The 24,467-nt window shown below is 33.6% G+C and overlaps 2 protein-coding genes across 4 annotated transcripts; both read left to right on the forward strand.

Annotated features, from left to right (window-relative positions):
* Positions 1 to 1,071: 1,071 nt before the first annotated feature.
* On the forward strand, positions 1,072 to 5,651 carry LOC117927508 (synaptotagmin-3). Of its 3 annotated transcripts, XM_034847039.1 has the most exons (12): positions 1,072 to 1,402; positions 2,044 to 2,142; positions 2,222 to 2,272; positions 2,348 to 2,471; positions 2,694 to 2,812; positions 2,924 to 3,025; positions 3,113 to 3,187; positions 3,485 to 3,561; positions 3,860 to 4,109; positions 4,498 to 4,866; positions 4,942 to 5,070; positions 5,157 to 5,651. In XM_034847039.1, exons 1-12 carry the CDS (start codon positions 1,292 to 1,294, stop codon positions 5,283 to 5,285), a joined length of 1,635 nt encoding a protein of 544 aa, XP_034702930.1. In that variant the 5' UTR covers positions 1,072 to 1,291; the 3' UTR covers positions 5,286 to 5,651. The 3 variants fall into 3 exon arrangements, with proteins under 3 accessions (XP_034702930.1, XP_034702929.1, XP_034702931.1); XM_034847038.1 differs by having other exon boundaries at positions 2,924 to 3,187; XM_034847040.1 differs by lacking the exon at positions 2,924 to 3,025.
* Positions 5,652 to 19,347: 13,696 nt separating this feature from the next.
* Positions 19,348 to 24,456, forward strand: LOC117928989 (E3 ubiquitin-protein ligase WAV3). The gene is made up of 2 exons (XM_034849162.1): positions 19,348 to 19,951; positions 22,051 to 24,456. Exons 1-2 carry the CDS (start codon positions 19,757 to 19,759, stop codon positions 23,986 to 23,988), a joined length of 2,133 nt encoding a protein of 710 aa, XP_034705053.1. The 5' UTR covers positions 19,348 to 19,756; the 3' UTR covers positions 23,989 to 24,456.
* The last annotated feature ends 11 nt before the right edge of the window (positions 24,457 to 24,467 follow it).

Here is a 24,467-nt window from a genome sequence, read left to right on the forward strand (position 1 = left end):
ATAGAAAGTTTGGAGTGTACAAGTCCGAACTACCAACCGTTGTTTGAAAATGGTGTCTTTGGACACAGGTGGATCCGATCACACAAAGCTTGAAGACCAGCTTGTCAAGTAGTACAAGCCAACACACTTCATTTTCCATCCTACCTTTATTTCTTCTCAACCTTTGGCTTCATCCAATACAAATTTGACAAATCACAAGCCCCTCGTATGGTCCAACTCAACCGCAATTTCATAAGTCCTAATCCAATTTGATTTCTATGCCACGAATTCAAGAAAGTTTCAACTATTCATAAAGATGTACATATTTTGCATATATTTAAAATTAGAAAATATAAAAATGGTAAACATATTTTTAGGTGGGATCCCAAAAGCCCCAAAAAAAAAAAAAATTGAAATATTTGAAATTTTCAATCAAACTAAATCATATCAATTTTCTTAAAAATTTAAGATTCTTAATATATATATATATAGTTTTTCATATGAGCAAAAGTTGGCATCAAATTCAAAGCATGCATTGTGGAGTCATATTCATATTCCATGCCCTCTTTATCTCTCTCATAAATAAAAAATAAAAAATAAAAAATAAAAAATAAAAAAAAATCAAGAATCTGCAGCATAAAATGATCTTTCAAGTACCAATATGATGGACCCATAATTAAAATATAGAGCATAATCACGTGGAGCCATTGGCTTTACTTTTTCAGAATTTTCTTGGGTTGCTTCATTGATAAGTTTAGAAATTATTGAGTCATTTTTGTTAAAATCAACCCAAATTTTTCTACTTCCTAAATTGGATTAAATTTAGTTATTAAAAATAAATGTTAAATCATGATAATGAAAGAGGAGGTCCAGCTCATCCTCCACCGTGTAATCTAAACCTTCCCAACTGATAAAAAATAATTAACCAATTCCAACACCCATCTCTGCCCTGCCATGTGGAGCTTCCAACGGTCAAGTCTTGGTTTTGTAATAATGAATTGAGAGTATGGGTATAGGAGTCATTTAATCAGAGTAATCCCATGATTACTAAGTTGGTTGTTCTTTTGAAGTATCAAACAGCGTGTGTCTGTTTTTGGCGGTTCCATCGACAGCCTCTTCTATTCATTTGCGTTTCCGTTTAAGCTTCTTCCAATTTTCTTAGTTTTTCTCGCCAACCTACCCCAGATACATGCATAATTTTCTCTTGTATATTTCTTACTCGTCCGACAATGCTTTTGCATTCCATTCACTTCATCTGTTCTTGACTTCCGCGTTTGTTTGATCAATTCCTGGGTATTTGGAGTGGACGAGAATGGGATTTCTGAGCAGTTTATTGGATATTGTTGGTTTTGGAATTGGAATCCCATTTGGGCTTTTGGTGGGGTTTTTCCTTTTTGTTTATTCCCAGCCCAAGGATGTACAGGTACCGTCTCCTTCAAGCTTTATCATCAATTTCATATTTTTCCGAGAAAATTTTCTGCTTTAACTTTATCTGATTTTACTGCTTTCTTTGTGATAGTTTGTGTGTTTGATTGCTTATTGATCCTTTGTCAGCATTCTTTGTTAGCATCCTTTGTTATGGGTTTGGATTTCTTTTATTGTGATTGTAATGTTATTCTCTTCAAGATGGAGAAGTCTGAAGAATTCTTTAAGAAGAGGAGATTTCGGAGTAGTTGAAGGAGTAGATATATTAGGGTGTAATGAGAATTTTCTTTCCGGGCAAGATTTTCTGGGTTTGAGATTTTCTTGGAGTGTTCCCTGATTTATGGGGAGAAAATCGGAAATATATAAGCATTTATATCCCTAATAAGTGTAGTTGATTTTATTGTAGTGCATCAAATGATTTATTCAATCACAATCATATATTTTGTAATGTTTTTCTATGTATCAATTATTCCGTACACTTTCTTTGAATTAGTTAGGTTAAAATTTCAGATTTAATCTACATAAAAAGACCTTCTGATGGAAATGTGTACATCATACTTCGATAATCTGAAAATTTCATGTCATATGAATCAATTTTTTTTTTTTTTTTTTTTTTCTGTAATCCATCCACCCCCACAGGACCCAGATGTCAGGCCACTCTCTGAGCTTGATTCAAGCACTCTGATGGATCTTCTCCCTGAACTTCCATTCTGGGTGAAAAATCCCAACTACGATCGAGTAAGTATCACTTTTTGATCTTACATATAATCATAATCATGATTTTGGTTGTCTTTCTTATACGTTTGTGTTTATGCAGGTAGACTGGCTAAACAAGTTTATCTTGAATATGTGGCCTTACCTTGATAAGGTGATTCCATTAGCTCAACAGGTTTCAATCCTTTAAAAATTGAAATATTGAGCTTCAGGCTGTTTCAATGTACAGGCAATTTGTGACACAATTAGATACATGGCACAGCCCATATTTGATGAATACATTGGGAAGTATCAGATTGAAGCAATTGAGTTTGAGAAGCTAAGTCTTGGAACCCTTCCTCCTATACTTCATGGTGAGTATGCTCTGGGTTCATCTACTTGTTGACTGAATAGTTTTTTTGAGTCCAAAAAGTTTCATTGGGTTAGTTTCGTGTCTAGCATGCTCAAGCAGACAACAAAGAAATGAATATTTGGTCTCAATTTCCAACATAATAGTAGAGATTATGTTTGATTTCTCAGTGAGACTGCTTTAGTTTGTTTGATTTTTCAGTTTGGTTTCCTTTACAAATTGGCAGGTATTAAGGTGTATGAGACTAATGAGAAGGAGTTAGCCATGGAACCAGCGATCAAATGGGCTGGCAATCCCAACATAATTTTGGTGCTAAAATGGTTGCCTTTCCGAATTACAATTCAGGTCAGAAGAGCCTAAACACAATCCTTAACAGCAGAATGTGTGTTTTTAGCTCGTATAAATAGAGAATGTATCTCTCTTTTCTGCCGGAAGATTGATTATGCTTGTTCTCAGTTAGTGGATTTACAAATATTTGCTGCACCGCGGATAACTTTGAAACCTCTTGTGCCTACCTTTCCATGTTTTGCAAGCCTAGTGCTATCTTTGATGGAGAAGGTAAGCAGAAACTTTGTTCCCTTTCTGGGTGAATGGACTTACAACAATTTTTTTTTTTTTTTTTCCATTCTTTTTGTTTACTTGCAGCCACATGTAGACTTTGGGTTGAAGATACTGGGAGGGGACATCATGTCCATACCTGGCCTTTATCGGTTTGTTCAGGTGCTGCATTGATAAACTTTATTGGGAAATTAGGATGTTGAAACTCAGTTTATATGTGATAATCCCACATCAGATAGGGGAAAAAGATCCAAGCACTACATATATATATATATATATATATATATATATATATATATATATATATATATATATATATATATATATATATGGCTCCTCTTAACCTTGTAAATGCATTTTAAAGCCGTGAAGGCCCCTTTGGAGCCAAAATGGATAATATCCACACAGTTGGGAATAGGTTATTACATTACATTGACTAACGATTGTGGGAACTTTCAGGAAACCATCAAAAGAGAAGTGGCAAAGCTCTATCTATGGCCTCAAACTCTTGAAATACCCATTCTTGATGCTGCAACGTAAGCTCATACGAGATATGTAATACAACCTATCTTGATTTCTAAGTGAGCTACTTTTTGAAAGTTTCCTGGTTTTGTAGTTTTCTTGTTATGTAAGTGCATGCTTTTAAAGCTAAATGCAGGATGATTTTCTCAAAAGGTTGGGTAGTCGCCTTAGTTATGTAACCTTATGTTAGAATGCTTCAGTCTGTTTGTTTTGAATGAGATTTATCAGAACATGAAAATTAGGCTGTTAAACTATTTGAGTCTAATACTTCTCATTGGGTGTTTATGAATCTAATCTATTTTCTGTTGATAGAGGTGCCATTAAGAAGCCTGTGGGAATACTACATGTGAAGGTTGTTCGAGCACTCAAACTATTGAAGATGGACTTCTTGGGTTCATCTGATCCTTACGTTAAGCTCAGCCTTAGTGGAGAAAGGCTTCCAGCAAAGAAAACTACTGTCAAGAGGAAGAACTTGAACCCTGAGTGGAATGAGAAGTTTAAGCTCATAGTGAGGGATCCCCAGGCTCAAGTTCTTCAGCTCTATGTTTATGACTGGGACAAGGTTATCTCCTGTTTCTTCATTTTTTATTGCTTCATATAAAGGATTTCCAAAATTATCAATGAAGTCAATGAGAAAAAGGTATCAAAAAGGTCATTTGTGCTTTCAAATCGGTGTTGCTGGTGATACCATTTTCAGCCTTAAGCTAGGACCAAACCTTTGAATGTGCACAATATTAGAATTTTCTTTAAGATCATCATTGTTGAAGTGATTCATAGAAAAAGGCAGAGAGCACACCTGCATTTTCAGACAAGCTCGAGCCATAGAAGTAATTCCGATTTACAGTTCCTTCCCTATAGCTAGACTTCACCCCAAGCTAAAGAGAGGTTATTCTGTTGGCTTTTAATTTGGGAAAGAAAATTGAATTCCCCTTTTTGGCTCTTATTCACAGGTGGGGGCACATGACAAGTTGGGAATGCAATTAGTTCCTCTGAAACTGTTAACACCCCATGAGACACAGGAATTTACACTGGATTTGTTCAAGAACACAAATCTTAGCGATCCACAACAGAAGCAAAGAGGTAAAATTGTGGTGGAGCTGACCTTTGATCCTTTTAAAGAAGACCATGAGTGTTACAGTGGGCCTTTGGATGGATATGGAAGGAAGGAAAGCAGAATATCAAGGACATCAGACGATGACACCCCAAGCGGAGCAGGTTTACTTTTGGTCACAATCCAAGGAGCTGAGGATGTAGAGGGCCAGCGCCACAATAACCCTTATGCTGTAATCCTTTTCAGAGGAGAAAAGAAGAAAACAAAGGTGGCAAAATATATTATCAGCATGTTTTTGTTTTAGACTTCCAGTTTATTTACCCTGATTTTTGTACACCTTCAGATGATGAAGAAGACTCGTGACCCGCAATGGAATGAAGAATTCCAATTCATGCTTGAAGAGCCTCCTCTGAGCGAGAAGATCCATATTCAAGTAATAAGCCAGCGATCAGGAATCGGTTTTAGGTCAAAGGTATTGTCATCATATTTCTAAATCTATAATTCTACTTCCCCCTCCCTCCATTAAGCTTTAGCTGTGGAAGTACTGTCTTCTTGTAGGAGTCAATGGGGCATGTGGACATTGATCTTACAGACGTTGTGCATAATGGGCGCATCAACCACAAATATCATCTCATCAATTCTAAGAATGGACAAATACACCTTGAGATAAAGTGGAAGATGATCTGAGAATTGGAACCAGCACACAATGAAATCTCCTTTAGCTTCTATCAGCTCATCGATACAGCTTTTCTACCTCCATACATGGAATGCTGAAGATTAATACAACCAAGAAATTTACGAGGAAAATGATGTATACCCAACTTCATAATATTTTTTAAAAGAAGGGAAGAATCCAAGTATCATAAGTTTAAGTTGATGGACATTCATTTTTTTATCTTCTTGAAAACGTTTTGCAACTTGTTTTACTGTCTTCATCTTTCAAAGGATTATGGATAAAGAAATAGGAGTATAGCAGCTTGTATAGAAGAATCTTATATGTATTGATGGTCTTGTATCTGTGGAATGAAGAAACAAATTTTATGTTGGAACTCACACGACTGGCAATTGATGATATTTTTGCTAAAATAATACTTTATTGCATTCTACTATTCAACATAATAATAAACTTGATTATAATAAACTAATCATACTTGCACTAGGACTCCAATTTCTATTAGACCAAAAGTTTTAATTAACATAGAACTTAAATAAATAACAATTCCTAATGTTTCTCAAATTTCTAAAATTCTTTTAATTTGACTTTAAGTCAGATTATAATTTCAATAGTTCCTTTAAGACGAGTTGTAAAGTCAATCACACCAAACATCATATTCAACTTCTCGAACACATCCGTCTTTAATGACTTTGTAAAAATATCCACAACTTGATCTTCTGATTTACAAAACTCAAGTTCGATCTCTTCATTTTTCACGAATTCCCTAATATGATAAAATTTGATGTTTATGTGTTTGCTTTTACCATAAAATATTAGATTCTTTGTCAATGCAATAACAGATTTATTATCATACAAAATCTTTGTAAGACCCTTTTGTTCATACTTCAATTCACTAAGCATCCTGTGAAGCCAAATTGTTTGACATGCTGTAGAAGTCACTATCATGTATTTAACTTCTATAGTTGATAATGCTACAACTTATTGTTGGTAGGAATACCCAAATCGCTCCATTCCCTGTCCCTAAATCTCATAAGGTGCATGTAAACTATCTTAGGTTTCTCTAAATCTATCGTAATAAAAACATATGGCTATAAAAACTATATTAGAATAAAAATTTAGAGAAACAATGCTCATACCTAAATTTAGATGTTTCCAGATCTATTCTTTATTGTGAAGAACATGCTTGAAAGTCTCGTACACCTAAGATTTTTCACTCGATGACTCAAACCACGATCTTGGTACTCCAAAGTGTGGGTTTTGGAAAGAATGAAGTTTTTGCTCTCTCTTTCTCTCTCTTTAAAGGTGGAAGAAGGCTCTCACCAAAAAATTATGGAAACCCTAATCCCTAAGGGGTATTTATATGGTTCTCTTACTAGGCTTAAGTGACTTAAGCTCAACAAGGTTTGGGTTACTTAATCTAGTCCAAAACGGGTCATAATTGATTAATTAATACATAGGATCATCAAATCAATCAATTAACCTAATCCAAAGACATTGTTCACTATCCCTTATGCAATTTCGCATAATTATCAAAATACCCTTATGCATAAGAGTGAACCTAGAGTCAATTCAATTCTTATAAACCGTGCTATCATAGTATATGAGCTTAGAGCGGGGACCATTGGGATCCATAAGAGTACTAGCTCCCTCAAAATTTAATTCTGAAATTGATTCAATATTTCACTAAAGAGAATTAACTACACTCCAATATTTTATCTAAATAACATTTAGACATGGGAAATCATCTTAAACGCCAAGACAAGTCATTCCTTCAATTATGAGGTGGCACATTACAATCTCTATTTTGCCCAAATATATGAATCGATTGTGGACAATTTATTAACTTACAAGGAACTCATGATTAGTATCTTTTATGCAACTCCTAATGCACCAAAGTCATGTACAATATGAGAGACATGAGTTGAATACTCAAATCAATGCTAATATATCAAAGAGATAACAAGTAGACAGTTAAATCTAACTTTGTTAGATCATGTCTTGCTTTTAGGCACTCAATCCCCACAATTGTTTCTTTGATGACCATGAAAATGATCTTGTTCCAAGATAAAAAAAAAAAAAAAAAAAAAAAAAAAAAGCAGCGATACTCTTTGTAGTCTTTACATCACCTTCCCAATCGTTATCTGTGTAACCCACTAAACTGAAGTTACTTGAGTAGGAATAGAAAATTCAAATGATCACAAATACCACTTACATACCTTAAAATTCGCTTTATTGCTTGTAAGTGTGAATGTCATAGTTTTTTCATAAATTGGTTGATAATTCTCTCTTCATAAACAATATATGGTCTAGTAGAAGTCAAATAATGAAAACTTCCTACTATGTCCTTAAAATATATGGGATTTACTAATTCTTCAATATCTTTCTTTTTCATCTCTAGTCACTCTACAATAAGAGCACGAATTGCTAATGATGATTCCATTTTGAATCACTTTAGAATGTTTATAGCATACATCTTTTGTGAGATAAAAATATCATCATCTGTTTGTTGGACTTCAATTCCAAGAAAATAGGACATTAATTCTAAATTTGTCATCTCAAATTGTTGTTTTATTGTCTTCCGAAAATCTTCAAACATTTGTTGATAATTTTCTATAAAAATTAAATTATCCACATAGAGACATACAATAATTACATCACCATTAGAATTTGATTTGATATAAAGTATGTGCTCAAAAGGACTCCTTTGAAATCCATGTCGTAATAAATAAGTATCAATCGGTGTGTACCAAGCATGTGGTGCCTATTTTAATCCTTACAATGTTTTTTTAAGTTTGTAAACTTGTTTCTCTTGCCCTACCTTAATGTATCTTTATGGTTGTTCAACAAATACCTCTTCTTCAATAACACCATTAAGAAAAGCTGACTTCACATTTATTTGGAGATTGTGATATGATTTCGTATGAAGAAGTAACAAATGATGAGAAGTAGATTCAAGCAATGGATGAAGAAATTCAATCAATATAGAAGAACAATACATGAGAGCTAACTATTCTACCAACTAGAAAGAAGCCTATAGGTGTTAAATGGATCTACAAAACAAAATATAAACCTAATAATAAAGTTGATTGGTTTAAGGCAAGATTGGTTGCAAAAGGTTGTAATAATTTATTGCATTTTATTATTCAACATAGTAACAAACCTATTTATAATAAACTAATAGTACTTATACTAGGGCTCCAATTCCTATTAGACCAAAACTCATAATTAACATAAGAAATTAACCTAAATAAATAACAATTCCTAATGTTTCTCAAATTCCTAAAATTTTTATAATTTTACTTTAAATCGGATTATAATTTCAACATTTTATACTAGATTGGGTGATGGTAATATAGTTCTCATACAAAATTAGTTTCATTCCTCCAATCTTCCATCTTTTTGGTTCTAGTGTAAATAAAAATGAAAATAAAGTAAACCCAGATATTATTAAGGTGGAATAGTAGAGGAAAGTTAAGGGGTATTTGGTAAAACTTAATAGTTATTACTTAATAACTTAAGTTGACTTTAAATTAAATTATATTTAAGTTGTTGACTTAAAATTTATTACTTAATTCTTACTTTAAGTATTAAAGTTGTTTAATAAAACGAACTTAAAATTTTTGTAAATTATCAAATTGACATATTTATCTTTATAAATTATAACTAAGGCAAATGGGGTCAAGTAATAATGGAGGTCGTGGAATAATAAAAGAGATTGTAGAGGTAATTAGGACAAATAATGGTAAAAAGGTAAAGTGAAGATATAAAAATAAGTTAATTGTTTTTACTTATTCCTTAAAGTTGGTTTTAACTTTAAGTCACAGCATTAAGTTATTTTATTAAATACATTTAATTTATTTAATAACTTAAATTAAGTTATTAAGTCACTTTAAGTTATCAAGTTGGTTTACTAAACATCCATTTAGTTTTTAAAAAATGGAAATTGATTTCATGTTAATTTGGTAATTTTGTGATGACATTTGTTCAGGGTAGATAAGCTAAGTAGAGCCTCAAGAACTCACAAATTGACTGAGCTAATTTAATTGGGCTGGCCCAAATCTGGTCCATGGTAACAAGAGAGAGTGATAAATATAAGGAAAATGCTATGTTACTACATTGGTAACTATCGAAAAAGGAATTTGAATCATTCAATATGTAAGGTAAGATCTAGGCATCGACCATGAAACAATGGTACAAATAAATAAGATCTAGGTATAAAATGCAAACAAATGGGACTAGTATACAAACAATGAGATTTGAAAATGTATACATAAAACAAACTTATTGATGTACCTTTTCGGTAGATACTGAAAGAAAAAAAAAATACTTATATAATATAGCCAATATAAACATGTTATAAATGAGATCCAGAAGTCAAAAACGAATTTGATAGCAATATTGTAACATTTGAGAGATCAATAAAATAATATTTTATTTCTTTGTAACAAAGTTATAATTTTTCATAATAGCTTCTAAATTCAAACAATTTTTTCTTTGTATTTCTTTTGGATGAATTTTTATCACATCCCAAATTCTAAAACTATGGTTTAATTATAATACAAAAGATTAAAAGATTAATCCATAATTTTAAATTTTAAAATATGAATTAAAGGATACTAATATGATATTTCTAATATAGGATGTTAACAATTCATTTTCATATTAAGATATTTTAAATAACATGGTACAATGGATTAAGAGTTTTTATTTATTTATTATGTATCCTTCAAGAATTTTATTGAGTATAAAAAAACATCTTATTTTTAAAAGTTTCAAAATTCAAAAGAAAAGTAATAGACCTCCAATAACGCACTAACCCAACCCACCATAGCACATTGGCCCACCAGAGTGCATCATGTCTTCAAATAGCAGGCTAGGCGACTCAAATAAGTTAAATAACGCACTTAACTGGCAATAGCACACTTAGTTGCAACAAAGTCCCTCTCCCAATTAAAACAATGCACTTAACATACATTGAGTAAAAGTAGTTCACCTCTAACACCACTCATCTCCAAATTAAATTGCACACCCATAACTTATAAGCTTACCTACACTATTTTCTCTCATGTTTTTAACTTCGTATTTTTTCAATTTTAAAACTTAGTTTTTCCTTCATTAAATAACCATTAACATAATTAAATAATATTTGTTGTACCATAAGTGGAAATTCATAAATTTAACTATAAACATACCTAAAATTAATCATAACACCTCAAGATCAAAAAATATTGGAACTTGCATATTTACCCGTTCCATTAAACATTATACGTCCATTCAAATGATTGGATACATCTTTACATATATTTCCTACTTCTAGTAATACTATTATAAAATACTTTCAATATCCAAAACACTTATACTTCAAAAATACGACATCTTAGGTCTCTTGGTTGTAATACCAAAAATCAACTCTTCCTTTCTTCTTAAACCCTTTAAGTTGTTCTATAGAAAATAATTATATATATAAAGTGAGTTACGACTCGATAAAAAATGATTTGATTATCATAAAGGAATTGCTAAAATACTTATATAAAATATTTTATATAACTCAGAATCAAAATTCATATAAATCATAGATTTTCATTTAAAAAAAAAATTCCTTAACTACTTTTCTTCCATTCCATTTTTCTTGTCTATTTTCTTGCCCACTTCTATCAAACTTGATAAGAATGGAAGGAGTCACAACAGCAACTCATAAATTTAAGACTTCTAGTCATTATATTTCAATGTCTTCATCTACATTATTCATTCTATTGATTTAAGGATTATAATTGACAGAGACATAGTAAAGAATTTAAAAAATATTTACAATAGACTAAGGAGGTTAAAATTATGAAGACCTAAATTCAATTAAAGGTTAATTTAAGATTAGTGATTTGGTTAGTAAATTGATTTGATTAATAAGTTAAAGAAGTTGGGTAATTTGTTAATTAGCTTGTTAATCAACTTGAAAGATGATTAAGAATAAGTGATGTTTTCGATAGATTCTTCCTTATGGTTAGTAAACTAATAGCTTAGCAAGCTGCTTGTTTGAGTGAGCTGCTGAGAATTCAGCAAAACTTGATGAGTTAAAAAGAGGTTGAACAGTTGTGACAAACTGGTTTTCCGGGAATACTAAGACTCTTTTAAAATTGCACATTTGATAATAGTTTCTTCTGAATAAATAAATGTTATTCTTAACCTTTGTTGTTTTGGAAAATAAAAAACAGGTAAATGGTAAGACTTTCTTTAAGAATAAAACTGAAATTAAGTCACTGAAAGAAGTAGGGAAATTTTGTCTAAAACTTAGTTTTAATTATTTTACAAAGTGTATTATTACACATGAAGTTTAAACTAAATTGAGATGTTTACAATTTTTTTTACAAAGTGTGTTGTTACACATGGGAGTTTTGCTTATGTCTTGCATTTGAGTATAAGAAATTTTGATTGTGATTTATTGCTCATGATTGAAATATGTTCGGTTGTAATGAGATATACTTTGTTTTTGTTGGAACTAATCGGTTGATGTAGGATAAGCAACATTGAGAGTGTTGAAAGGATTGGTATAACTTGCAAAAAAGGCACCATAATAGGCGGTTTGAAAGAAAGATAAAAAGCAATAGGGGAATGATCCCTCAATGAGAGTTCCTAAAAGAAGGGTTAAGTACCTTAGGGTGAAAGATCCAAATATCCGGGAAAAGATTCATGCGTGGATTAATGCGAGACATGAATGCGTGTTCTTGAGTGAGAGCCCTAGGATACTTTTCGGTCAATATATAATTAATTGTTTCAAATTGTGGAAAGATTTTGCTTAAGAAATCAAGAAAGGTATATGGTGTAATATCTATTATTAAATGTCATATAATGATTTATGTGAAATGAAAACCTATGATTTGTATGAATTTTTATTCTGAGTTTCTAATACTTTTGACAAATGAATTAGTGCATGATAGATGAATAAGCTATTAGAGTCTATTTAACAGTCTTTTAATAAAACACTTTTAATATAAAAAAAATAGTTTTAATATAAATAATTCTTTAAAATAATTTTTTTTAGAAAAATTTAAAATTTATTTATAGTGCTTCTTAAAAAGTACTTGATTAGTGATCCTTTCCAATAATGTTTCTAAAGGAAAGTGTGTTTTAGAATATTCTATTAAAAGTGTTTTTAGTTTAAATGTTTCTAAAATTATTTTTGAAATAATAAGTATTCTTCTTGAAAGTATTAAACGTAATTTTTCAACTTTTTAAAAACTTTCTAAATTGGGTCAAATGACAATTTTTCTTTAAAAAGGATTTTATTATATTAGAAATATTTTCTAAGAAGGTGTCTAGCTAATCAATTTAGTGACTTAATATATTTAATAACTTTATTTAAAATATTAAATAAATTGATCATGCTTAGTAAGATAACTTAATATCATATCAAAAAGTCAAAAACAATTTTAAGTATTAAATTAAAATATTTAACTTATTCTTAATCTTAAATCATTTATTCCTCATTTGTTCATATTTTAGTGAAAGTATTGTGAAACCAAGGTTTGGTTAATCTCGGTTTTGATGATAACAAAACATTGTTTAGAACTAATGATTATATTTTAAGTGTGATTAGGCAAGAGGATTTCCAAAGTGGCAATTACAAAGACATATCAAGCCAAAGAGAAATCATGAAGAAGAAGACCACCTCAAAGAGAAGTATTTTTCAAGATCCAAGCTTCATAAGATCTCTTTGTAAGGTTGCTGGTGCATTAGGTTTTTTCATGCATTACATTCTTTACTTATGCACCAAAATCATCCAAGAATTAATTCATTTTAAATCCTTTTAAAATTGGATGATTTCATGTTTTCAATTAAAACCTTGTGTCAAATATTTTCCAAACTTGTTTTAAAGGTTTTAAATTGAAAAAGTTGGGTGTTGAGCCAAAAATGGCTCAACCGGTTGAACCGGATGAACAGTAACCGGTTGACCCACAGCTCAACCGGTTGAGGTTATGAACAGTAACCGGTTGACCCTCAGCTCAACCGGTTGAGGGGTATGAACAGTAACCGGTCGACCGTTTGAAAAATGCAAAAATTTTCTCTTTCTTCCAGAACGGTTGTTCAACCGGTCAAGGTTGAACCTCGTCCGGTCGAGGTCCGGTCGAGGCCCGGTCGAGGCCCGGTCGAGGCCCAACGGTCACCTGCTAAGCATTAAATGCTAACGGCTAGTCAACCGGTCGACCGGTCGAACCCCAAACGGCTAGTTTGGCTTTTTTCTTCTATAAAAAGGCTCCAATCTTCATTGTTTCAAGAGCTTAACCTTCCTAAATCATTCTTGAATATATTTGAGCCTTAGAAGAGTGTTTTTGAGTGCACCATTGTTCCAAAACTTGCATATCATTAGTGCACCATTCAATCCTAGTTTCTTGTATCATTTGAGCTTAAAGCTTTTGTACTAGGATTTTGTGAGATCTTTAATTGTAAATCTTTGAGAGGAAGTTTTCCAAGAGTGTGGTATCTCTTGAGAAGTGTAAAGGGTGCTTGGAGCCAAAAGTCCAAGAGGGTGGATTGGAACCATAATCCAATTGTATTGCTTGAAGGCTTGGTGTGGAAGCCTTGAATCAGTGGAACCCTCACTCGGTTAGGAGATTGAGGAGAGTGGATGTAGGCCGGATTGCGCCGAACCACTATAAATCTTGTGTTTGCACTCTCTCTTCCCTTACTCTTTTAAATTATATGCAATTGTGTTTATTTTGTTTATTATATATTTGCATATAATTGTTTCTTATTTTTACATAGTTTAAATTTGGGAAAAAGAGACCATCACCCTATTCACCCTCCCTCTAGGGTGATTACCATAGGTTGGATTAGCCTAAAATTCCTAACAAGTATATTTTATATCTACTTTACATTCACAACTTATCTTTTATGGTAAACATTTTGATTATTCTCTTATATATCGATAATAGTTTAAATATTGATATTTAACAAATAAAATTGGTTATATATATAAGAGTAATGAAAGTATAAATATTAGTTTAAATTAATAAAAATAAATATATCAATTTAATGATTTGGAATAAATTTTAAGTTAATTTTACTAAACAACCTTAATACTTAAAGTGTGAGTTATCGAAACTTCATATCTTGTCATCGATATTTAGAATCAATCTTGTATAGTATATTGATAATTTTGTTTTATTTATGTATTAATTTTGACTTTAATTACTTAGGCCCAGTTTAATAACTATTTTTTAAAACAATGCTAAAAAACAGTTTTTAAAATTAATTTTTTAAAACTATTCTCTAATATTTTATATATAGAACAAAAGTCTATTTAGGAACTTAAAATATTTTTAAATTATTTTTAATATTTGTTAATATGTTTTTAAATAATTTTTATATCTAGTACTCTATTTTTAATCATTATACATGCTCATGTAACTATTTTCTAAAACAATCCTTAGAAAATAAGTTAAAATAATATAAAACAACTAAAATATGATTTCTAAAAATATAGGTCTTAAGTTTTTGTTTTCAAACGTGTTTTCTCTCTCTCTCTTTTTTTTTTTGAAAAATATAAAATTATTTTTAAAAACAATACTATCAAATAGACCCTTACTTTCTTAGGTTATTATTATTATGATCAAGCTCAATGTACTCAAACTTTGAATGTGATTATGGTATTTACCTATTTGAAGTGGTTATAGCACTACAATGGTTATTAAATTAAATTGAAATTTATTAGAGTGAAAAAATTAAATTAAAAAAAGAAAAAAAAAAGGAAGACAGAGAAATTCAACAGCCAACTGTCCAAGGAACTTCAAATGCCCTACTTCAAACGCCTCCTAGCTGCAATACTTTGACTCCAGTTACACTAAATGCCAAAAATAATAATTTACTTGGAAAAAAAGAAGTCAAGTTTCTAGAATCCCGACATTATTTTGCTACGAATGATGTTCATTAAGTCCAAAAACATAATAATCACTCTTATTCATTTTCTTTCTAGGAGTAAACTTATGAAAAAAACAAATTAGAGTCATCCCCTCAAAATGTATAAGGTTACTCTAAACAGAAGAATACAAACTGAAATATAATTGATTCTGGCTGAAACCCTTTAGACCTTTGTGATCATTTTTTAGGTTTTAAAGGAAAAGGCTTAAGTCTTAAGATGTAGGCAAAGGGGTACTATATACTCAACCTTCTCCTCTTCAACAGTACTTGTTCCTTTGTTGTGGATGAACCTCTCAAGTCCAAGTTGTTTTTCTAGAGAAAATTTTCCACCAACCCATTCATCATTGAAGAGCCGTGTACGCAAATGAATCCTGCTCATGTATACCTAGGTGTATGCATACATGGACTAGGAGATTGGGTTAGATGGGTGGAGTGGACCCAAGTTGGATGCTTGCATGGATTATGTTTGACTTGCGTGGTGTGGTGATCAACTCATGAGACATCATCATTAGACAATGCTACACCCCACTTAATTATTTCTCTCTAGGGCAGCTGTGGGTGTGCATGCATGGTTTAATCAACTCTTCAATATGTCTTGTCTCATACATAATCTATATATTTCAGAAAAGTAATTAAACAGTGGTTAAGAATCTAATTATTCTCTAAACCCTTGTTTAGATAAAATTATATATATGTGTTGATATGCCACACCCCATGAAGGGATTGATGAGGGGGCCATGCATGGTCTGAAAACCCTAGTGGGGATTTAGGTGTTGATTAATTAGCATTAATTAAGTTGTAAGTGGGGGGCATGCAGCGTAAGATGAGGATTGAGTAGAGGTTCCTTTGGGGGAAAAAAAGGTGAGAAAAAAAAAAGAAGTCAGCTTTGTGGTTGACTTGCAATAGAAAGTCTGGGAATTTTATTAGAGAGGGAGGGGGGTAAAGGGAATCCTATCCCCCACAAAGGGGTTTAATGAGGGATTCTTTGTGAATGGATCTCCACTCATTGCAAGGAAGCCCTCATTACACACAGTGAGAAGTGATGAGGCATGTGTGCTCTCAAAAGGAGGGGAGAGTGATGAAAAGGAGTCACTGTCTTGGTTCTTTGTTGATGTTCTTTTGTGGGGGAGAGGGAATAAACTTTTGCATCATAAAAGATGGAGCATTTTTCCTTTTAAAAGGTTGTCTTTTGAGGGGAGAGAGGGTAAAGTAAGGGAGTGAGTGGGGGAATAGGTTGCTCCACTCAACCCCTCTGAATCATGCCCTCATCTCTCTCTCTCTCCCTCTCTCCCTCTCTCTCTCTCTCTCTCTCACTATACTCGCATTAATATTTATCATGGATATGATATGGTGCTCCCAACTTGGCTACTCTATGCCCTCTCAAAGATTCTTGTTTCTTTGAAAGAATACAAAAGTGATGAAATCATTTGATGCCCCCTATCCCCATGCAATTTCAAATGCCCACCAAAATTCTTCCACCACTTAAACACATTTCCACTAGTTTTTTCCTACTTATAGTGCATGCCCCTTTCTCCCATTTACCCACCTCCAACATTTCTTGCCTTTACTAGCTACTTCTTCTATACATACCCATGACTTGTATTGCTGACCCCTTGAGTGATTTTCATGGTCCATTTAGATTTAGGGCACATATTCTTCCCAATCCTTCTTCTTTTCCTTGCGTGCATATCTTCTTTGTTTTTCCAATTTCCCCATTATCATCATATGTAAGTTTACTTTTTTGTTTTTAAAACAGAAAGTAACAATAAAATAATAGTTTTAAAAAATTATACAAAAAAAAATTGAGAGTACTAACTCAAATTAATTTTTTTTTTTTATAAATTGCAAAGAAGGGTTTTAATATTATTGGAGTTGGATGGGTATTTAAGTCAAGCTAATCCAACCCGATCTAATCAAATAAGAGCTTATGGAGCAATTTTCAAGAGTTGGAACTGATAAAAACTGCCCAAAAACCATCATAATAAAATGAAATAAAATAAAGATTATTTCTCTCATTTTTACTATTTTTTGAAAAAAAAAAATCTAAACAAAAAAATGAAATACTTTTGTATTGTGAAATAAAGTAGTTCTTGATTTTAGTATGGTTTCATTCACGATTTTGTGTGAAAAATTTTAGAACATTTAAAGAAGGGTAATCTTATCCTATAAATATAAAATTCAATATTATTTAGTTGGGAATGTATTCGGTCTTTTTTTATTCAAATAGAATATTTTAGCTAATTTTGTTTTTTTTAACATTAGATAGACGCCAATATTGAGGGAATCCATAGTCAAACCAAGTTCATGGGCTCACCTAAAACATCATGGTTATTAGGGATTAAAATTAAGCACGTAACTAGTGATCAATTGTCATTAAAAGGAGAAGTAGGGCACAAATTTCATAAAGATTGGGCCTCCAAATCAAATAAATTGATTTTTTTTTTAATTATTACTTGTTATGACTTGCAACCCATGCTCTTACGTGGAAAGTTCAACCCTAATCCCCCATGCCCCCAAAATTTCATCCACCCTTATTATAATTACAAAATCCACCACACCCATTTAAAAAAAAATAAAAATAAAAATTACAAGAAATTTAGTTTAGAAAAAACACTATATAAATGGATAATATATGTTACACCCATGCAAAAGAAAGGGTAAAATCCAAAGACATGAGATAAGATGTGGGTAATGTCAAAAGGGTTGACGCAGGAACCCTAAAAGAGGAGGAGGGAAGAAGGAGAAGAAGAATAGTATTAGATGATGTGCACGTGTGGGCTTACTCATCACCACCATGATGGGAAAAAATCCATCATTTTAGATGAAGTCCCACATTTTTGACCTACACCCAACAATTATGCTTCATCATGGGGCCCAAACCCCAATTCATTCTACTTGGTCATACTTGTACTAATTGACATTTCTTCTCATTCGCTTGTTAGGGTTTCTAGAATTGGATTTAAAAATATATATATATATTGCATGATCCACCTACCATTTTCCTTATTTAATGCACAAATAATAATAATAATCTTGGGACAAAGATTTTACACCCATTTGCCCACCGATTTTTAATTATAAAAGTACGAATTTGCATTTCCGTAACAACCCCGTTTTGGAATGATCCTAGGAAACGAATTTAGCTTAAAATTTTAAAAAAATCATTTATGATTGTTTGATAATTGTTTTCAAAAGAAGTTCTAAAAATTAATTTTTAAAAATAATTTTTTAAAACTATTGTATGATGTTATAGAACCTAAAATATTTTTAAATTATTTTCAATATTTTAATTATTTTTAAAATAACCCTAAAAAATAAATTAAAATAATAAAAAATAGTTAAAAGATATTATTTAAAAATATTTTATTTTCTATTTTTAAGAACAAAAATATAAAATAATTTTTAATTATTAAATATATTTTTTATTTTTTGAAAAACAGAAAACTGATATGAATATAAAACCAATAATTTTTCTAAAAACACTTTTAAAGAAAACATTTTCACTTTTACATAAAATATTTTCGTTAAAAATACTAAAACTACCCAACACAATCTAAATAATTTGAAGATTAGGGCAAATAGATTTCTTTAAAAGTGTGTTTGACCAACTGATTTGTGATGAAATCAGAAACATTGAATTAAATAACCATATATATATATATGATAAATGATGAAGTCCACCTTGAGCTGCTCATTATCCACCAAGCCTCATGTCAACTCAAGTTGACCGACCGCCCATGCAATTCTACCAATTTCCCACTAGATTTATCCCACCACCCCACCTTCAAGTATAAGACAAAATCATTGGAGGAGCATGCTTCAATCAATTTCAGCCAGAAGAAAAAAAAAAAAGAAAAAAACTTTTTTTTTTTTTTGAGAAAATTTTATTTCAAGAATAAAGAAAGCATTAAATGACAAAACCCATCTTCTAAGAGAGGTTTGAATTTCTGTCCCCAAGAGTAAAATACAGACCAAGCAACGTGGTGATTGATCAAGTCACGTCTTCTGATTTATGAATTATTCTAGGATATAATATAAGATTTTGGTGATAAAATAGAACAAAACATGGTCTGACTTGGACAGATTTGTCCCTGCAGGAGGGGTAAAATGGGAAGGAAAAAGTGGGAATTGTATAATAAAGCGATTGCTTTCCTCATTCAACAAAACCAAAACGTGCTTTTACTTATCCGAGGGTCAATAACACGCAGCTCTCCTCTCCTTCTCTCTTCTGTACTAGTTTTATTCATTCATTCATGGCGTTCGCCGCTAAAAACAAGGAAATTTGTATGTGTACTGGTACAAGGAGCCTATGCAATCTGGTTTCTCCGCCACGACCCATTCTCAGTCTTAGCTTTGACACTGCCTTCTCATAGTTCCCCATGCAAACCGCCATTCTAAGCCTCCTGCTTTTCTGCTTTTTTTAAAGCTCTTTAAAAGAAAGCAGTTCAACCCCAAGCATTTTTCGAGGTCTGTTTTCTTTGGGCTTGGGTTTTTTTTGTTTTTGGGTTTTTCAAAAGCGTTTTTTTAGTTTTCTTTGGGTGTGAGGAGGAGTTTTTGGATCTGCACTGAGATGGGGAGTGCGTGGAGGAGGGCGAAGCTGGCACTTGGGTTCAATATGTGCGTCTATGTTCCCGCGACTGCGGAGGAAGAAGACTCCGCTGAGAGGTTGTCCGATGCGGCTTTGCTCTCGCCGGCGATGCCCATGACGCCTACGCCCTCGTCGGGCGGCTTGAGGCTATCCAAGAGCGCGAGCAGATCTTCCAAGGTTTGTGTTGCTGTTACGGAGAGTTCTTTTATTACTTTTATGTTTGGTTCTGCGAAAATGGAGGGGAAAGGTAAGGAAATGGGGTCCTGCGTCTCGTGCTTTTGCGCTGTTTTGGTTTGCAAAAAGGAGGAAACCCAGCTAAGCCAAGTGATTTTAAACTGGGATTTGATTTGATTTGATTTATTGATTGATTTTTTGTCCCTGGGCCTGGCGAATGAAAATTCTAAGATTTGAGAGCTTTTCATTTATATTTCTTCTTCCATGTTTTCTTTGCAACCAAACAGAGTATTATTTAGCATTCCTGTCCGACTTTGGAATCTATTGCTTTCCCTCATGTGACTTGAGAGAAGAATATCTGTACTTTGTTCAGTCTGTCTGGCTTTTTATCTCCTTACTCTGAGATCACATGAATATTTATTAGCATCCATATTTCTTGTTTGCTTAAATTTCCCACATCGGCCGTTTAGCTAGCTATACGGCAAAACCCCTATGGGAAGTGTCGATACATGACAAATGACCACTTGTCTAATAGGGGCGTTGCTTTTGACGGGTCTGAACCTCATTAATGACGCCAGTTGAGGTCCAACCTGTCAGATCAAAGATGGGTCGCATTCAGGGATTCAGTTGGTTTGAATTTTGGTAGGCAGAAAAAAAAATCTTATATGAAAATTATGCATTTTTGTGAGTGTTTTTTTTAGGGGTTTCTTCTAAACCATGTAGTTTGATCTGGGAATGGCTTAATTCAATGGGTAATATCCTATGGCAAAATATTGTATTAGGGGTTTTACATAGAATGTGGGGTTAGGGAGATTGGTTTGATGGTGTCTTGTTGTTTTCCACTCTGTGGGCTCGTGGGGTTAATGGACGAGTCCCTTTCCGGGACCATTGTGGTTTGCCTTCCTAGTAAAAGAAGTTTATGGGTTTAACCTTTCCTTTTCCTCCTTTCATAGAAGGGAAAAGTAGCTTAGTTGGTGGCCTCATCTGTTGACCATTAATTTGCAAGTTTTCATGCAGTAAGTTTTAATCAAGGAGAAAAAGAAAGAGATAAGAAAAATAAAAATAAACACATAAAGCAACTCATGATTCCCTTTTCTTTGAAAGATGGGTTTTGCACTTCTTTTCTCCCTGTTTGTTTTGAAAGCTGTTGGTTCATCTGTATCATTGTACAGGTGCTTATTTACCCTTCGAAAAAGGTCTTTCACTTGCTTTTGCTTAATTTCCCAAACATGCCCCCTACACGTGGATTACCCAACATTGACTTCTTTTCCAGCTTAAGATGCTGATTCATCTTTACTATTTAATCTTTTTATCTTGATGAGAATCTTGCTTATTCTAGTTGTCTCTGGACTTACAGAATATGTATCATACTGGTGTTTATAACCTTTTAAAACCAAACATGTTTTTCAATCTTCTAAAAAATATACTCCTAAAATACATCCGATAATGGAATTAATACGATCTACTAACAGTTGCTTGATCACAATAAACACTGCAGAAAATAAAAACGAAAATGTTGAAACATTCTATTTTTTCTGTGGGGATGTTTTTGTTGTCTCTGTTTCATGGTAGCTCTCTTTAAATGGATTTTCTTTAAATGCATCCTACTTGTGCAACTTTTCACTATTTATTTGCGCAAGGTTTTGAAGATTCATTGTCCTGTTGATCTAATCAAAATGCAGGGCAGATTATTTGGGTTAGTTTTTCCAGGGCTTTAGGACAATGTTGCATATCTGTGATTTTATAATTTGGTTCAAAGCTTGTGATATATTGCATCATATGCTTTTCCAAGTTAGATTGCTCAGTTGATTTTATATCTTTTCAATAGTGCCCTTCAATTTATGGAGCATAAAGTTTAAACATGGATCATAAGATATATCTTGTTATCTTCTTGAAAATTGTGGGTTCTTAATGAAGTTTTGGTTAGTTATTCTGTCCTCAAATAGTAGTACCATGTGAACATTCATGAGTTAAAGACGTGTGTGTGCATGTGTTGTCTTTTAATTGATGCTCTTACTCATCCAAGTACCATTAGGTGCTTTGTTCTTTTAGTTTGGTCGTATGTTGATGCTTTCTCACTTGTGTTTGTTTTGAAATTGCAGAAAACCTGTGCGATATGTTTAACCTCAATGAAACGAGGGCATGGGCAAGCTATCTTCACTGCAGAATGCTCACATTCTTTCCATTTCCACTGCATTACTTCAAATGTGAAGCATGGCAGCCAAATTTGCCCGGTTTGCAGAGCAAAATGGAAAGAAATCCCCTTTGAGGGTCCCAATTTGGATCCTCCCCCTAGAAGGGCAAGAATTAACCCTGTGGATTGGCACCAAAATAATGATTTGATGACCATAATTCGCCGTATACCTCCCCCTCGTCTAGATTCTAATCGAAACATCATGGCACTGCATCAGGCCTCTGAGCCTGGTGTTTTCAATGATGATGAATCCTTAGATCACCAACCTGTGCCTGCAGAAAGAAACGCTTCAAGTGGCAATGCGGCAGATAACAACCCTGTTAGGACAGTAGAAATCAAAACATACCCAGAAGTTTCAGCTGCTCCACGGTCCAAATCTTATGATAACTTCACTGTTCTGGTTCATCTTAAAGCTGCTGTTGCAAATACAGGACAAAATCTTCAGAGAAACATGTCTAACTCGCCATTAAACTCTCATAATCCTCGAGCTCCAGTTGACCTAGTTACAGTGCTTGACATCAGTGGCAGCATGGCAGGTACAAAGCTCGCATTGCTAAAGCGAGCCATGGGCTTTGTGATACAGAACCTTGGCTCCAGTGACAGGCTGTCAGTTATTGCCTTCTCTTCCACCGCCCGCCGCCTCTTTCCTCTTCGCCGGATGACTGATGCAGGGCGTCAGCAGGCATTGCAAGCTGTTAACTCTTTGGTGGCAAATGGTGGAACCAACATAGCTGAAGGCCTGAGGAAGGGTGCCAAGGTAATGGAAGACAGAAAGGAAAGAAATCCAGTCTCAAGTATTATACTGTTGTCTGATGGGCAGGATACTTACACTGTCAATGGCTCTAGTGGCAACCAACCACAACCAAATTATCAGTTGCTACTTCCTCTGTCTATGCATGGCAGTCAGAACACAGGGTTTCAAATTCCAGTGCATTCTTTTGGATTTGGGACAGATCATGATGCCTCATCAATGCACACGATTTCAGAAATTTCTGGTGGAACCTTTTCTTTCATTGAGACTGAATCTGTGATCCAGGATGCATTTGCCCAATGCATTGGGGGCCTTCTGAGTGTTGTGGTTCAGGAGCTGCAAGTGGGAGTTGAGTGTGTGGACCCAAGTCTCCGCCTTGGCTCTTTAAAAGCAGGAAGTTACCCAAGCCACGTGATGGGTGATGCACGCACAGGGTCTATTGATGTTGGAGATTTGTATGCTGATGAAGAGAGGGATTTTCTGGTTTCAGTTAAAGTTCCAGCTGAGTTGTCCGGATCCAAGACCTCATTGATAAAGGTGAGATGTGTCTACAAAGATCCCCTAACGAAGGAAATGGCTACTTTGGAGAGTGAAGAAGTTAGGATTGAAAGACCTGAAACAGTTGGTCAGGAGGTGGTCTCAATAGAAGTGGACAGGCAACGCAACAGGCTCCAAGCAGCTGAGGCAATGGTACAGGCACGAGCTGCAGCTGAGCAGGGAGACCTAGCTGGTGCAGTTTCTATCCTTGAAAGCTGCCGTAAGGCATTATCAGATACAGTGTCAGCTAAATCTCATGATCGGCTCTGTGTGGCATTGGATGCTGAGCTCAAGGAGATGCAAGAGCGGATGGCAAGCAGGCATGTATATGAGGCATCAGGGAGGGCCTATATTCTGTCAGGATTGAGCTCACACTCATGGCAAAGAGCAACAGCAAGAGGTGACTCCACTGATGGTTCAAGTCTGGTTCAAGCTTACCAAACCCCATCAATGGCCGAGATGCTTACACGTTCTCAGGCTACCTTACTGGGCAGTCCATCAGCCCAGAGGCTTATTCGACCAGTATGGTCATGCACCTCACAGCCCAAGCCAAGGTAAATTATCAAAAAAATTTGTGGGGGGTTAGCTTCAAAAAAGAAAACACAGTTGAATACTTTAGTGCCTCTTTTTTCTATTTTTTGACTTATAATGGGGACAAATTGGAGGGATAAGAGGAGGGTTTTGGGCTGTTTTACTGTTCCTGGTTTACATATGTAAATGAATAAAAATGGGAAAAGGGTTAAACAGATATCTTTCATCTTGGCATGGGGGTGGGGGGTGGGGAGAGAAAAGAAAAGGAACACTAGGTAGGGTTTAAAACTTTTGTATTTCATTTTTCTTTTTAATCTTTGCTCTTTCTGTTTTTGGTTTCTGTCCTTGTGATGGTGTTGGGGGTTGATGTACATAAAGGGAGAAATAGTCTTTTTCTCTTATGAGAGAACTGGTACAAGTCTGTAATTGCGAGGATAGTCGGGTGAATCTTCACCTAAATATATAATATATACCTGCTGTTGATTCTTTTCACAAGCTTCTGTTCA

This window comes from Vitis riparia, chromosome 13 (genome assembly GCF_004353265.1).
Source record: "Vitis riparia cultivar Riparia Gloire de Montpellier isolate 1030 chromosome 13, EGFV_Vit.rip_1.0, whole genome shotgun sequence".
Lineage (NCBI taxonomy): Eukaryota > Viridiplantae > Streptophyta > Magnoliopsida > Vitales > Vitaceae > Vitis > Vitis riparia.